Source organism: Pseudophryne corroboree, chromosome 1 (assembly GCF_028390025.1).
Source record: "Pseudophryne corroboree isolate aPseCor3 chromosome 1, aPseCor3.hap2, whole genome shotgun sequence".
In the NCBI taxonomy this organism is placed as follows: Eukaryota; Metazoa; Chordata; class Amphibia; order Anura; family Myobatrachidae; genus Pseudophryne; species Pseudophryne corroboree.
The window spans coordinates 398,399,320-398,416,320 of record NC_086444.1 but is presented as its reverse complement, the minus strand read 5'-3'; the positions used below and the strand labels follow the sequence as shown (position 1 = coordinate 398,416,320).

Here is a 17,001-nt window from a genome sequence, read left to right as displayed (position 1 = left end):
AATGGCTATTACAGTTGGCTGAAATGTCTTTGTGAATAGATTTAAATAATGTGCATTCTGCAGCATACAAAATTTTCATGCCCAAAGTGTAATAGTATCAGCAGTTTACTATGTCTGATCGTACTGATATTCCCTAGGTTTTATAACACAATTCAGTTTTTCACAAAGTAGCATTGACTCTTGTCGACATTTACAGCAGAATATTAATGGTATATTTCCTGACATAACAAGCTAAGGTATTACAAATGGGGATGTAGTCAAAATGTAGACATTTACAATGTTGACATCACATTGTCGACAGTTATGATGTCAAGATTTCTACAGTGTAGACATTGGACATGCCAGCATGTGCAGAATGTCAGCCTGTGAATCGCCGACATTCTGAATAAATCAGCAGCAGAGGGTTATAGTTAGGCTGCGGGAGGGAAGGTTAAGGTTAGGCTGCATTGGGGGGAGGTTACAATTAGGCACTAGGGCAAGCATTAGGGGTTACACATACACCCCGCCATAAGTGCCGTAGCTACGGGAGTGCTGCTGGATCTACATGGAAGTCACCATCACCTGACCAACAGACCTGGAACACCTCGCTGGAGCTGCCGTACCGGGTAAGTCATAATCATATCAATTCATCTGTGGCGACCTGATCAATGTAAACATTATGAATGCCGATAAAATATACCACACCCTTACAAATGTTATGGAGGAATGTACGTAACTGTGATGATTTATTATAATCTATACATCCATTGTAATTTCAGCCAGCAAATATCCTACTAGATGAGCATGGGCATGTGAGGATATCAGATTTGGGACTTGCGTGTGATTTTTCCAAGAAGAAGCCACATGCTAGTGTGTAAGTAATTATAAAGGCTTGTGATTGTTTTGCTTTGTTACAATGTTTTGGATATTTTTCTTAAATTTTATGACAATGTGAGATCTAATGATATGGGTCTTAATTGATGCCACTGAACCATAAACATAATTATCTGCTAAAGATTGACACACCTTTCCTAGAAAACGTCCATGTCGCTATGTGCTGTACTTCATTCTGTTGTAGCACTGTTATCTTGGGAAGGCCTAACTGAAGCGACACCTACTCCTGCAACCCAGTTTCATTTGGCTTTATACACTCGTTCAGTTAAAATAGTATAAATATAAAAAAATATATTACACTTCTGTTTGTGAATGTGGCTAAAGAAGTCTACTTATTGGACAGTTGTGTGTGCTGTTTAGCTTCAGACTGAGCATGAGACACTACATGCAATTGTTGTGGTAAGCATGTGTTGGATCCAGTGTCAGATGTTTGTCAGAACCACACTTACCAGCAATCATGCTAAACTACAGTATACATAAGTGTCCTCATACATCTTTGCTGCAGTCACACCAAACAGCCCCACCTGGCAGACCAGGATACGTTAGTTTTTTAGTGTTGGGCGCCTTTTTTCTTTATTCGCAACACAATGCGACTAGGACGCATGAAGAGACTGTGCTGATCAACTTAATATTTGACACGTGTATATCTGTGCGCGACTGAGTCTCTGAATCTGTACACAAAGTGCTACAATGTAGCAGCTGCAGCTTTTTTCCAATATAAGTTCTGTTCTGCTCCGTATACAGTCTCAGCCACACACAATATATAAGTGTCCTTTATCAAATTAATCAGCAGTCTCCATGTGTGTCCTAGTCGCATTGCATTGCAACTAAGACGCATATTAGATAAAAAGAAGACGCCCGACATTAGCAGTGTTGCACAGGGCCTGGTGGCTCACTCACGCCAGGCATTTTGCACGCATAGCGAATTGAGGCTAGATTTATAAGGACCCATCTGTAGCATGGTACTAATTGACCATGCTATAGTTTAGTGCTACCTGGAACTACAGTAACTGTTCCAAAGTGACCAGAAAGAAAATCCCAGGGATATTTTTCTACACTCACACCATTTTTGCAAACACTGGGGTTTGCATACAAACACTGATGAATATGCCAGAGTATATTTGAGTTTGTTATATAGTGGTATTCACATATACACCCATATTTATAATTAGGTGTAAATATGTATTTAGCAACACTAAATTTATGGTGAACCCTACAAAGAAAGAGTATATAAATAAAAAGGAACCCGCACAAAGAAGAAAGTGTTTGCCCTGGTGAGCTTATAGTCTAAAGCACCTTTTGTAACACTTCGGAATTCCCTGCCCACAAGAGCTGCCACTCCCTGATGCTAAGCTACCTCCTTCCTTCGTTTACTCCGCTGATAGAATTGTGCTTGATACTGCTAACCTGTGTTTCATGTTAGTTGGACAGGTACCCAAAATAAATATAACATTTAGCTTGCCAGTAAGTTTTTTTTAAATATATTAATAATAACAGGGCTAAATGATTTGCTAAAACATAATATAATGTAAGTTTTCTGATATTCTTATTTGCACTCATTAGCTTTAGCCAACAGGTGAGTTTTTGGTTTGATTTTAAATGTAATATTCTAGCAAATGTGTCCTGCCTATATCCTCAACAACTCTCCTCTTCATTTGTCCCTCCCCCTGTTTTTTTCTTGCAAACCCCCTCCACCCTTTACAATTTTTTTCTCTTTGCCCTTGTTTGCTCGGTTGTGTCTGTTACCTTCGTGCTCAGGACCTGGAAGTGACAAAACGAGAGGGCAGGAGAGAACTTACGCCCTTACAGCACCTAAATGTTTTCTTCGTTCTCCGTTCGTTTGGGGTATTTTTTTTTTCTATGCGGCATTGGACCCTCGCGGGCTTGCTTCGCTCGCCACGCTTCGGGCTCGGTGTCTCGCTCCGCTTCGCTCGCCACACTTTCAAATAGATTGTGACATGAACCCAGGGGGGTTATGGGAAAGGTCCTCTCCACGAAGAGAAACTAGACGCTACCTTGTTTGCTCTCTCCCCAGCTTTCACTTTCTGTTTCCTATTTTTGTCTGTCCTCTTCTTTAATGGCAGTGTGAATAGGGATGCAGTCTCTAGGTTGACAGTAACTAGGTCGACAGTAACTAGGTCAACCACTATTGGTCGACAGGGTCTCTAGGTCGACATGTTCTAGGTCAAAATGTCGACATGTGTTTTTCATAATTTTTTTCTTTTTTTGAACTTCTTCATACTTATTGATCCATGCAGACTACGATTGGGAATAGTAACCTGTGCTGAGCGCAGCGAGGGTCCTTGCCCGAAACTTGGCTAGCCATGCGAGGGGACACGGTGCACTGATTGGGGTTCCCGGTCATTGTGCAGAGAAAACAACACCAAAAAAACATTAAAAACTCATGTTGACCTGTCGACCTAGACCATGTCGACCTAGAGACCCTGTCGACCAATAGTGGTCGACCTACACTGTCGACCTAGTTACACTCGACCTTTCATACCGCACCTGTGTGAATATGCATTGCACACACAGAATGCAAGCTATTGGGGGTCCTCTGTCAAGGAGGACAGATAGATGGTCTTGTGTGTGGTTTGTGGGGGTCAGAGGGCTGGCTATTGGGAATGGGGTGGCTCCTGTTTGTGGGTTAGGCAAGACTGAGGACAGTCTGTTTTGGTGTGGAGTCCTTTGTGTGGTTGGAGGAGACATATAGAGCAGGTTGTTGGGGGACTGGAGTTTTGTGTGTGGTCATGAGGCTGTTTATAGGAGAGGCGGGGCTCCTGTGTATGGGTTACAGAGGAACTGAGAGGAGACTCTTGTGGTGCAGGGTTTCTATATGTGTGTATAATGTATTAATATCTTGTAGTGTAGAGTGTTTACACTCACTCACACACACACACACACACGCATGTTGTGTGACGAAGTACATTTGGAGCTACACATTATACATAAAAAGAAATATACATACAAATAAATAGAACAAGCACTCCCAATTGGGATAAATGTATCAACCATATAGAACCTTATGTCGAACTTAGTGTCTTTTGTATAAACTTGTTATTTATGAAGAATAGTCCGAAAGGTATTTATAAATTTCTCTTCTAATCAAGAATCCATCCGATAGTCATTCAATATCTTGAGTACCTCAAAAACATAAATAAATCACTTATCATGGTGCAAATCGGGGGTAAAATCACATACAAACTAGAGATGAGCGGGTTTGGTTTTACTCGGATTTACTGGAATATCCTTATTGGCTATCAGACGTCACGTGTTTTGGTTAGCCAATAAGAAAAATCCAGAAAATAAGAAATGGTGATAATTCTGGCATAAAGAACCGAGTAAATCCGAACCCGCTCATCTCTAATACAGACAGATTAAATCATTTAGAAGTAGTATATACTCTGTACCTTTTTTGGCCCTAACCAGGCCAGTGTAACAGCATAGGAAGTGGAGATGTGTTTATCAATGGTTATCAATGTCTTCCTTCGATCTTTGTTGGGCTAGAGGTTCCCTTTGTATAAACCTCAAAAAATCCACAGAGTAGCATGTAGGGCCCTGAAAGGCAGAATTGTCAGCAAGAAAGGTAGGTGCAAATCTGGTGTATCAAACCTCTCTCCTAGTAACAAGATGTTAGATGTCAGGTCCTACACAGCAGAAAGTCCATCTACAACCACCAACCTGTTTCAACTTCACAAGTCTTTCGCAGAGTTTCACACGTTCCCAGATGCATGCCTTTTTGCGATTTTATTTTTACTTCCTCCAAGCAAATGAAACAAAATCTCTGAAGGTGCTGTCTACTGGGGATAATTAAATTACCCCGTGGGGATCATCTGATTACCGCTGCTAAGTGAATTTCCCCATAATGTTCTTTGTGAGGTCAGGACCTCACAAAGAAACTTAAAAGGTCAAGGAAGATGTTATGTGTCAGATTAATCTGCTATTCTCAGTGTATGACATTGGGGGAAGGTTTGATTAGCATTTACTGTTTAAGCACGAGTAGGCTCTAAAGTATCTGTAGAAGAGGCTAGTCATAAATAGACGTTTAAAGCATCTGTTCAAAGAAAGAGGGCATAAGGTGCCATAAATGGTCCTCAGCACTGTACAGTACATAGACGCCAACAGCGAACATATTTAACAGTATTAGCAAAAAGGAATAGTACATAATTAGACACAAAATGATATGAAGACCAATCAATAACATATTGATAGAGTATAGACAGAACATAAAATTGCAGATCCAGCTATTGACAAAGCAGTGATGATCAATGTTAAGTAGCACTCCTGTGATGTAATTTAGTGTTCAGGAGCATGTGTTCAAGAAACAGGGCTGGTGAGACAGGGGATGGATGCAGTGTTCTAAAAGAGAACTCGAGGGAAGAGGGCCCTGCCATGAAAGCTTAACTTATAGAGGGAAGGGATAGATACAGATAGGATATCACCGAGTGCAGTAGTAGCAGTGGTTGCAAAGGTAGAGGTGTTAGGAGGACTGAGACTTATGTAAGGTTTGAGGGCATGCTAAAGTCTTGAAGACTATTGGTTAACACTACTAGGATGTGGTAGTTTGTAGTGTGAAAGTGATTGGACACGAGATGTCCGAAAGACACGTGGAAAAATCCTGTGTCTTGTTTCAAGAGACAGGATGGAGGGGGAATAGAGATAACTTTGGGCTTCATCAGCATACGGCATACAGGTGGTACTGGATGCTAAAAGAGCTGATAAAAATACCATGTACGAGGTGTAGTGGGAGAAGGACAGATCCAGATCCTGATTCAGAGATAGAGCAATGTGAATATTATCTAATGCAGCAGAAGGCGTCTGAGGAGAAAAAGAATGCACATCTAAATTCTGCTCCTTAACGCGCAGCATCAGATCATCTGCAAGACCATCAATCATCTGAGTAACCCAGTGTTTACTCAGATTGTCTGTTGCAGCTCCATAGCTGAGGCCAGGTATTTGTAGACCCGGACCCTGGCCTCGGCACTCCCAGAAAACAATTTGGGGAAGGCTGAGCAGTTCCGCCCACTCCCCACCTCCAAATAGCCGTAGCCTCATTGACAGCGGGCACAGCGTGCGATGATGCAGGACCTGTTCTGCACATGCACAGAATAGATCTTGTGCAAACGCTCCATCATCGCAGATGTACGCAAACCATCGGGTTTACATGCATCTCAAATTAAGCTCTCACATAGGTGTGGGAAGAATGAGGTGTAGTCGAGTAAGGAGTAGATACAGAAAAGTAGTGGTTGGTGAACTATATGAAGTAAATCCAAGCAGGATAGCGTCATGGAGGCCAGTGGAATGGAGGGTTTACAATAGAAGGGAGAGGTAAATAGTAACAAAGGCAGCCGTAAGGTGGAGAAGTAGAAGAACTAAAAACTGTCCATTAACCCTCCAGTAGGGACGCCAAATTATGTGAAATGAACGCTGACGCTGGGTCTGTGAGACCCATTTGGATTTCTGTGTTTGGAATGACATCAAGAATGGAAATAGGAACCCCTTGTTAATCTCCAACTATTGTATTAATTCACCCAGAAAATATTATTATTATTATTACCATTATTAATTTATTTATTACAGTACTTTTCCTGTCCAGTATTTTTTAAGTATTCCTCACTCACAAATTTTGCATGCTCCATACAAATAACATTTTTACATTTTGCACAGTAATATTATGTTTTTCTATCCTTGTTAATGCATTTGTTGCAACTTTGTTTTCCTGGTGATGGCAGTTTTTTACGTACAGCAGTGACTACGGGCACTCAAGAGTTACTTCAGTACTGACGCTGGGTCCGTCAGACCAGGCAGACCAAGGAAGCGCAGTAGCAGCAATTGCGACTAACACATTGTTTTGCTTTATCTGTCAACGGACAGTGGGGGTAATTCCAAGTTGATCGCAGCAGGAAATTTTTTAGCAGTTGGGCAAAACCATGTGCAGTGCAGGGGAGGCAGATATAACATGTGCAGAGAGAGAGAGATTTGGGTGGGGTGAGTTCAATCTGCAATCTAAATTGCAGTATAAAAATAAAGTAGCCAGTATTAACCCTGCACAGAAACAAAATAACCCACCCAAATCTAACTCTCTCTCTGCAAATGTTATATCTGCCCCCCCTGCAGTGCACATGGTTTTGCCCAACTGCTAAAAAATTTCCTGCTGCGATCAACTTGGAATAACCCCCTGTAAATGAAACAATACGAAGATACTGAAAAGTTTATCGCTCCTTTACCGAAATATGATCAGAAAAAACAGCAAACAGAATGGCTGGGTCTCACAGACCCAGCGTCAGCAGTGAAGGGTTAAACTTGACGGTTGTAACATCACTAGTGACAACTTTCGAGGGCAGATGGCCGCAGATGGGCCAGGAACCACTGGTCACCTCTGAATTTTATAAATGGTCCTTGGGCCTAATAGCTCAGGCCTTAGTGAGGCATCTATATTGCCCAGCTCCAATAAACCAGCTTTGAGATTAGTATATGCTCACAAAACTTTGCGTAGTGGTCCAGAGTATAGAAGATTGGATTTAGAAAGTTAAAACATTGTTTGGACTCCTTGGGTCTTAACATACATAAAGATGTGCAAATTAATTTGTATAAATGATTATACAAATGCATAGCCTAGATCAGTCAGTGTTAAAGTAGTTCATTGTTCTCGGCAACAATGACTATTCAATAAAATTGTTCCCTAATTGCTCACTAATTACAGCAAATTTGAAGTATTAAAACACTACTAAGGAATCTCACTTCTACAAGACATTACACCAATCACTGCTACCTTTAAATAGTACAGATGAGTCATCAAATGTGATTCATTATCACAATTTAACAGGCTAAAGAATAATAGCTGCACAATTCCACTCATTTATCCCTTCAAGGGTTCATAACCACCAACATTCAATGTTTTTGTAAAATTTGGGAAGAAACATAAATTTTCATTGACATTAACACTAAAAGTATAGAAATGTGTTAGTATATATATGTGTATATGTATATACACAGATTTGTCATAGTTCAGCTTAATCACATTGCTGCAAAGCAATCGCGAAAAAATATGGCTGCGAGTGTGAATACACGCTTATGACCGATTTTGCCTAATCGTTGCTGTAATTATTCAAATAAATTGCAAAGCTTCCCATAATCTTCCTGAAAACGTATATGAAAGGGCCCAAAAGTACATTCTGTATTTTACCTTTATGCAGTTTATGATCAATTCAGCTAAACCTCGAAAAATTTGTAAGTTAGGTTTATTTGCTTTTTTATGCTGCCGTTGCATAAGACTAATTTTAATCAGCTCTTTTGATCACATTTTTATTTCACACAAGGCTGACCTACAGAGATAGCCATGCTCAACTATGCCGCCATGCGTATGGCTAGTGTGCCCATGAATGAATGCGCCCATTGATTCCTATGGGTGAGCGACGGCTGCGACTAGTCACAGTACTGCATCTGATGCAGCTTGCCGCGACATGTAAGCCTGTGCGTACGCATTGCGGCAACGATGAGCGTGGCTACACCTGTATAGAAACACATACAGTACAGTGTGTGTGTATATATATATATGTATATATATATATGTGTATAGATTAGATCACACTGTACAGTTTCTTCTGGATTTTTCTTTTTGATGGTTCTTATTACTTTGTGGGGGGGGGGGGGGGGGTTGTGAAATACTGACTTTCGTACCTAAGATCGGAGCTCAATTTCAGAATTAATTTAATAGCGATTGGTCGTGTGGATGGGATAATTGAGCTAAAAACGGATTCCGCTTTTCCATGGTGTTTTATAGTCACGGTGGAATCATGGGCATGATGCGGAATTGTATGCTATGTTGATGTCAGACATATGGGGGAATTCGCTTGGGCGCTAGGTTTAAAGAGGTCCTAATATCGACGGTATACAATTTAAAGAAAAAAATGGTTGCAGGGTTTCCAGTATTGAAATCCCTGCGGCACATGAACAACAACAGAAAAAAAGATACTCACCTGCCCACTGGGGAGGAGGCTACTGAGAGGCTCATGTGCTGCTGGGAGAAGTAGTTCTCCCAGCGGCTGGCTTCCAGAGGGAATGGCATTGCATAGGTCACACACACACACACCAGGTGTCACACATACTCTCACACAACACTATATACTCACTGCTACTGCAGGAGTCCAGATCCCAACACTGGAGGAGAAGACGCTGCTTTGTAAGGTGTGTAATTACAGACTTATTAAGCTAATTGGAAATTTCCAATTGCTTAATTAGTTCTCGGAGGGGTGGGGGTGGGGGGCTGCTGCAAGGGTGTCATAGCAAGTCCCAGTGATTTTTCCTAAAAATAACTATTTTAGAAAAAAAAGACTTTCACTGGAGGTGCGAGAATAGAGCCGTGGGTCCCATTCTCAGTCCACTAATTGAATTGGAAAACCATGCAGGGTTTTTCAAATTTCCTGCCGTCGATTGATTTCCCTGTATAGTTGAGCAGTTTACATGTTTTGATGGTGCATCTAAAGAGGCACCAGGCGGTAATCAGCATCTACAGACACTGACAGTGGGCATCTCAGTCCTTGCACACGGATGTAAACCAGGGAAGGGATTTTTGCCGACACGCAGATGCAGCTGCGTCCAGCTCAGAATCAGGCCCCAAGTGAACAGGCCCTTAGATGAATGACTGCCAATCCTCCTGTTTAGAAGCAGAATTCTTCCTTTGGTCCTCTTCATAACCACCTCAGAGCTGCAGTATATATAATGTGTAGATGTCTCTAGCCACCAGGTACAGGCCAAACCATGTTTCTTTAGACCAGGGGTATTCTACATGTGGCCCTCCAGCTGCTGTTAAACTACATATACCAGCATGCCTTGCCACAATTTTACTATTAGAGCATGCAAAAACTGTGACAAGACATGCTGGGTTGTGTAGTTCCACAGCAGCTGGGTGGCCGCATGTTGAATGCGACCGCTTAAAACTGTTCTTATTTTTGAAATTTCGTCCACTCTTGGCTTTGTGCATTGAATGGCTTGCTAAGGGGTAAATTTACTTTCTGGCTTAAGCACACCAAAATGCAAGCCCCCATTTATTATACTTTCCCCTCACTCTGATTGTGTGCTTAGACAGTGCTGTTCATGAATGGTTTAGCTGTTCCTGCCTGTAGCAAAGGGTTCCTGGCAATTATGTCTATCAATAATATTAAGGTGTTCTCGCCTTTTATTAGATTGGGTCGGCCTGCTGTGTGAGCACCTCAGAGATGCTGTAAATGTGTCATGTTTCCATACATTATACAGCTGTTTTATTAAGGATGGAAGATGAGTAGATCATCTTTCATCTGTTTTACGCATTAATCTATTATCATTGGTATGTGTTTCTGAATGTTGTCTGCTTTAGTATTGTAAATGTAAGGGTTTTTTTTTTTTTTTATTAAGTGAGGAGAATGTGATCCCACTAGTGACCAGCACATTAATAAATAACTGCATATAATGCTTTGTTTGTGTGATTTAATGATGTGCTAAATGCACCACACACACCTACACCAGTACAGTCTGCAAAAGCGTTTGTGTTTAATATTCTTATTTCCTGGAAATTTCAGAGGAACGCACGGTTACATGGCTCCGGAGGTGTTGCAGAAGGGCACTGCATATGACAGCAGTGCCGACTGGTTTTCTCTAGGATGCATGCTCTTCAAGCTTCTGAGAGGGTAAGAAAAGTTTTATTGTTTATGACTTGTGACATACAATCTTTTCTTGCCTTAACACTGTCAGTAACTCCTATAGTATTGGCTCACCTCACAATGTGGCTGTGTTCAGTGATTTAAGTAGGTAGCAGGTCACTTTTAATTTCTGTTTCCTTCAGAAAATGAGTAAATGAGAGAAATTATTACTAGAATATTTATTTAAGAAGGCCTCATTATAGAAAGTGCTTGTAAAGAATTATGGGTCATGTATTGTGATTAAATCAATGACCAATACCGCACTCCCATTACCTGACAAAGGGCCTGCTTCAGACGTGGTTGCTTACTTGGAAACGGCAGCATTGCTTAGATATGGTAATGCAGCAGAAGGATCTGGTGTAAGTAGACGCCTCCTGCATGCATTTGGGATCCAGTGCTGCATCTGATCAGTTGCTACACCATCACCTGGCTGAGTGACCCATGAGGTCACACAGGCCGGTTGCCACAGCTCCTTCCAAGAGGCTAGGAAATCTCTGTCAGAATACAGAGATCCTGGCCTTGGCACTCCCACAAAACGGAGTCAACACGCCTCCCCCCTAAAAAGAAAATGGCTGCAGACCGTCTATCACTGACATCTGCAGTTGTAGTGCATACTGGACATGGCAAGTACAGGTCCCGCCTATTCCCAGTGTACCAAACATCAGTGCTTTGCGTGTTTAGCATCAACAGCATCAGGACATGCATCGGTCCCAAGATGAGAAAGAAATTTTGGTTTGGGAAATGTTGGTTGAACACATCATGCAGTTTTATTAGCAGGTTCTCTTTCATAAGAAATCATTGGAAAAATTAAAAAAAAAAGTGTTAGTGTAAACCTTTTAACAGGAGTTTGGAAACATAATTTCTTGGATTTAAAAATAAAATAAAAGACTATTGCTTTCTGAAAAATATTACGTGTTTTTATTTACGGAGTGTCGGGTTTTAAACCCCGGTGCTTCTGATCATGCCCAATATTTAAAAAGGCAATGCTTTTACTTACTAGATCTAGAAATGCATTGCTCTTTTAATTTTTGTGCGTAAACACGATAAGAAGTGCCAGGTATTTAAATACGCCTATATCTTTATTTTACTCAATTCAGTCAGTACTTCAGCACGCAGGCACTTAAGTAACCTGTAAAGCTGCAACTAAATGCTAATTTTAATAAAAATGGCGAGAAATGTAAACATTGTGACATTAATATTGTATAATATTCAATGACTTCACAGTGCTGAACACAAAATACGTCAATAGCAAAATACCTTTCCAACCATAAATTACATTTCAGCTGAGTGTTTCATAGGTAGTCAGTTGTCATGTAAAAGGGACTGTCAGCACATTACAGGAACCAGCTCTCCATAGCACTCAGACAAAATCTCCCTACTTGGAAATATATTGTCTTGGAAAAATAATAGCTGCCTGGGTAAAAATTTGTACACGAAGTTCATTTGGAAAGAATAGCTCTGTTATATATCTATATAAACATAATTGAGTTGCTGAAAATGGCATTTTCATCTGCAGCAAGGTATAAATCATAGTTTGGAACGAAGCACATGATGCATAAGGTGTATCTCTGGTGTGATATACTGCAAGATGAAATATGCAGAAGAGATATTACCGTTTATGACTTGAGTGCACTCTAATGCCTGTTGATGTAGTCATGCTCTGCTGTCTACTCACAACACAGCTCTTTGAAGGTCGTTATGTACGTTTGGATCATAAAAAAAGTTCAGGCTCTCTAACGTGATGACCAAAAGTATATGTATTCTATTTACTTTTGTAATGTCATTGATTCCCAGTTATCTATGTCCATTTTATATATATATATATATATATATATATATATATATATAGACTATAGCTTAACCATGCTCTCTACGTTTTTTAATAATGCATAAATCGTGATGTGCAATTTTTTTATATGTATATATTTTTATTACTTTAGAATAAAGAAATGATTTGGGCCTGTGGTCTATTTCTATATACACTTATGTTCATTGCCATGCACATACTGTACAGTATAGTGATCTGTTATATGCATACTGAAAGCAGGGTATGTGCCCATTATTCTGTGAAGAATAATTTACTGGAGAAGTATGGGCTTCATAGGGTATACAGTTTATATAAAAATGTTTCTAGGTATAAAAATCCAAATGTATTTGATATCTGTGGCTCATGTGACATTAGGCTAGAACATCTTACTGTAGTACATATTCTGCTTTTGAAGAATGGGATCTTCTCTCCCCTTTGGATTAGACATTTCTTTTTTTTTTGCCTATGGTACATGCTTTCTAAAACATTATGGGGTCCATTTATCAAGCTTTGGAGAGTGATAAATAGCACGGTGATAAAGTATCAACCAATCAGCTCATAACTGCCATGTTACAGGCTGTGGGCGGGATGTACTAAGCTTAGAAAAGTGATAATTTCACTGTGATAAAGTATCAGCCAATCACCTCCTAACTGTCATTTTTCAAACACAGCCTGTGACATGGGAGTTAGGAGCTGATTGGCTGGTACTTTATCACAGTGAAATTATCACTTTTCGTAGCTTAGTACATCCCGCCCAGTGTTGGAAAATGACAGTTAGGAGCTGATTGGCTGATAGTTTATCTCCGTGCTATTTATCTCCCGCCAAGGCTTGATAAATCTGGGCATATGTATGCTCTTCTATTTTTTTGTTAGACTATGGAGTCAATCCAATTAGCTGTGAAGGGTGCAAAGTGCTGTTCGCACGGCGTGTAAATGCTGGCAACGTCACCCGATCTTGTAGCCAGCCTGGATTCTGCCTGAATTTGCTCAAAATTGTTTGTTATCCTGTGGAGCAACGAGCACTTTTAAGCGAGTTCGGGCCACCGTAAAGTGCGACCACTGCCACAGTGATTCACACCCGTGATATCATCGCGGCTAATTAGATTGACCCCAATGATTGAAAAAGTAGAGTTTCTCAGTAACCTTTTGGAACAACCTTACAGGAAAAAATAAGCAAACTTTTACCTATTATCATTATTGTTACTATTCTTTATTTATATGACTCCATAAGGGTTCCACTACACCTAATAAAGGGCAGAAACAAATGAGAAAAATGAGAAACAATTACATAAGCTGGGTACAATCGGAACAACATGGCTGCCGGATCACTTAAGGGGGGTACACACGGAGCGATAATCTAAGCAATCTGACTAGATTGCTTAGATTTCCAGCAAGATCGCTCCGTGTGTAGCCCTAACAGCGATAGCGATGCGCAGCCCCGTGCATCGCTATCGCTGCTGCTAGATTGGCCTGCATGCAGGCCAATCTAGCGGGTAGCTCACTTCACCAGCTGGGTAAAGTGAGCGGCCCCCGTCTCCCCCCGCACGCTCAGCACACATCGCGCTGTGCTGAGCGGTGGGAGAGATGTGTGCTGAGCGGTTCGCTCAGCACACATCTCTCCCAAATCAGGCCGTGAGTACTGGCCTTTAGTGTGGTTCAGTCATGCTGCACAGTTTTCACAGGCCTTCCCCTTTCAACTCTTTTGTATTTTATTGGGTGTTAAAGTACCTTCGGGCACCTTGAAAAGTCAGGGAACAGTTACTAGACTTTTACACATGTTGATATGTCTGATATCAATGTCCTTGTGTATATGACCTTATTTTGGGCACGCTTGCTTAGATATGAGATTTTGACCCATGCCTCTTGAAGCATGTCTGTTACTATAATGCTAATTCAATTCTGCCTTGTGATGTGAACCCAAAACAAAGGAACCTTAGGATATACACAAAAAATGGCAACACATTAGAGAACTGGATCCCAAGAAGAAGAAACGTATGCTAAGGTCTGTGCATCTGGAGAAGGTAGCCCACTGGAGCCCAGAAATTTTAAATTGACCTCTCCAAAATCTTGTCTGATAATATACCCAGATTATGTATACATAATATTATACTGTGACTATAGTGTGGTCACAAGTTAACTTTGCCGAAGCAGGGCCTGCAAATTGTTATGGCTTCTAGTCATTATTGCTGCCTTACTAGCGTACTCAACTATTACATCCTTGGAAACGGCTTCAACATTTGGATGACTACATCTGGATTTGCCTTTGGAATTCGTGACATTTTCTACCTGTTTCAAGCCTTTTAGAAATGTCTTTCTGACATATTTTTAATGTGTTTTTACGTGTTTTTAATCTCTTTTGAGAATATTTGAATAAACTCTTAACACAAAATAAAGTGCAGTTAAATTGATGCTTTTGGTCAGAACATAAAGCTCCCTATTTTGTAATCAATCCATGAAAATTTCCACATAGTACAGTAGAGGTAAGAGTTGTATTTTCGCATTCGTGCAAGTACGTTATTCTGTACACAGCATGCTTTCATAGGCATCCCTCTGCAGTGACCCGCCTAGGTGGAACTTGCAGAAATAATTCCTTTATTTTTAGATTATAGGAACTCAAATGATAAAAGTAATAAAAATAGTTCAAATGTTAACACATTTCACATGTCGACATTGCGAACATGTTGATGTTATGCATATGCCGACATATTCAGTGTTGCTATTTTAGCAATGTCAACGTTATGACTACATCCCCTTGCATCCACTGAAAACCACTCAGACGCTCTATTAAATAGGCTATCCCAGCAATATTGTTAATGCCTGTCAGGTGGAGAAGGCTTTAACGCAGCTTTTGCTTGTTTGCTTTAACAAAGCTTTCCACCTGAATTGAATGAACATACTGTATGATTGCCACAGTAACCTCAGACAGCAAATGAGCAAATGCATTGCCGTTCACGGCTGAGCACCCACAGGGAGCGTGTCCAAAAGGCCAGGACTTCCTTGGAGCAGTTGGCTGTGCTGGTCATTTACTGGGTTTCCCTTATCTTCTGCAAACTAGTACTTAAGTATAATAAATAAGTATGTTTAAAAAGATTTTTTGTTTTATTTGCAGTATTATTGATTATGAAACTGGTAATTTGACTAATTAATTGAGGAAGACCTGAAATGTTTATGTACAGTATATAGCTTCTGTATGTTTTGCATTTTCCTATAAAAAAAAAAAGGTACAAATAAATAAATTATCCAGTTAGCTTTGTTGAAACAATAGTGGATTACAAACTGTCCTGCTGTAGCCTATATCAGAACAGATGAGTTTCCTGATAAAATGGATCATGGACCCCTAGCAGCTATTCATACTCCTGAGGCTTGAGACAGTGAGCGGAACACTGTATTTTGCAAATCAAATAATGCAGCAAATTTTGAAACTGTATTTTCTCATCTTTACATACAGTAATAAATGCTTTAATGAATAGTGTTTACGTTTGCTCTTGATATGAGCATTTAGCCTGCAATGCTGGGAGATGTGATTGAGAAATATGTCCACTTGTTATTTTCTTCAGTTGTGGCCATTCTCCAGGGATCAGCTTTTCTTTGAATGTGCCCATTTTTCTTGAAAGAAATTGAATTTGGTTTTTGCCAATTTACTGACCTTGCAAGATGTCCTTTGTAGCAAAATACAGTAAAAAGTCTAGACTGCCATCTAGTGCAGAAAATGGATAGTGTGAACAAGGTTGTTTAAGTTTAATGTCGCCTTGAATTCCAATTGAGGTCCCATAGGTTGCTTAATTGCTTCATCTTTCTTAGCATGCTTTCCTGTAATCCCTCATAATTATTACACATAGACAGCGTTGCTGAGGTAATTTCCCTCTTAGGTACAGTAGGCACATTTTACTCTGCATTCAGCCAACTGTCTAATGTGTTTGTCTTTCTGGTTTTACCTAGTGTTTCCCAATAAATTATTTTGGCATAATCTGATGGGTTTTCTTAATTTACAGTCTTTTAAATTTTGTACCATTACAACAAAGATGTTGAATACAAGATTCAAAAATGATTATAGCAACATATAGCATATTGTGTGATGCCTGTGGCACTACCTGCGAGTAGCATGCCACATATCTATTTGGTTTGATTAAAATACCGCCACATCCTCCCCTGCAGTTTAATTCTTGCAGACACAGCCCCATCCCACACCTTACTCTACAAGCACCCTAACTTGTTATCTAACAAGCGCGCCCCCCCCCCCCCCTTCCTTTACAGAATTTGCTGTGTTGTTAATCATGATGCTTCAATAGTGTCTATTGTGGTTTTGTTCATGGTCATCTCATTACTGTGCTAGTGAATTACTTTGGCAACAATTATCTGGCAGGGAGTTGTCCAAGGTGTGGTGCATTCAAGTGTACCGAGAAGATGGTTATAGGACATCCCTTTTCTCAAACTAATGTTTTTTTGTTCTTTTACCTACAGACACAGCCCGTTCAGGCAGCATAAAACCAAAGATAAACACGAGATTGACAGGATGACACTTACCATGGTAAGATTATACTAGGTCTCCCAACAGGAATAGGTACCATGCTTGTTCTAAATATAAGTATCTAAAGTAGCAGATGACCCTTCTGTCCGTGAGTCTTGGCTGGTAGAAATTGGTTG

The 17,001-nt window shown here is 40.3% G+C and overlaps 1 protein-coding gene across 4 annotated transcripts in view; it reads left to right on the top strand.

Moving 5' to 3' along the window:
* The window catches only part of GRK3 (G protein-coupled receptor kinase 3), a 556,585-nt gene that overhangs the window by 515,564 nt on the left and 24,020 nt on the right, over positions 1 to 17,001 (top strand). For all 4 annotated transcript variants that reach the window (XM_063913215.1, XM_063913214.1, XM_063913217.1 and 1 more), the window contains exons 12-14: positions 759 to 853; positions 10,431 to 10,538; positions 16,819 to 16,885. In XM_063913215.1, the coding sequence (XP_063769285.1) occupies positions 759 to 853; positions 10,431 to 10,538; positions 16,819 to 16,885 (270 nt within the window). The remainder of the gene's footprint in view (positions 1 to 758; positions 854 to 10,430; positions 10,539 to 16,818; positions 16,886 to 17,001) is intronic.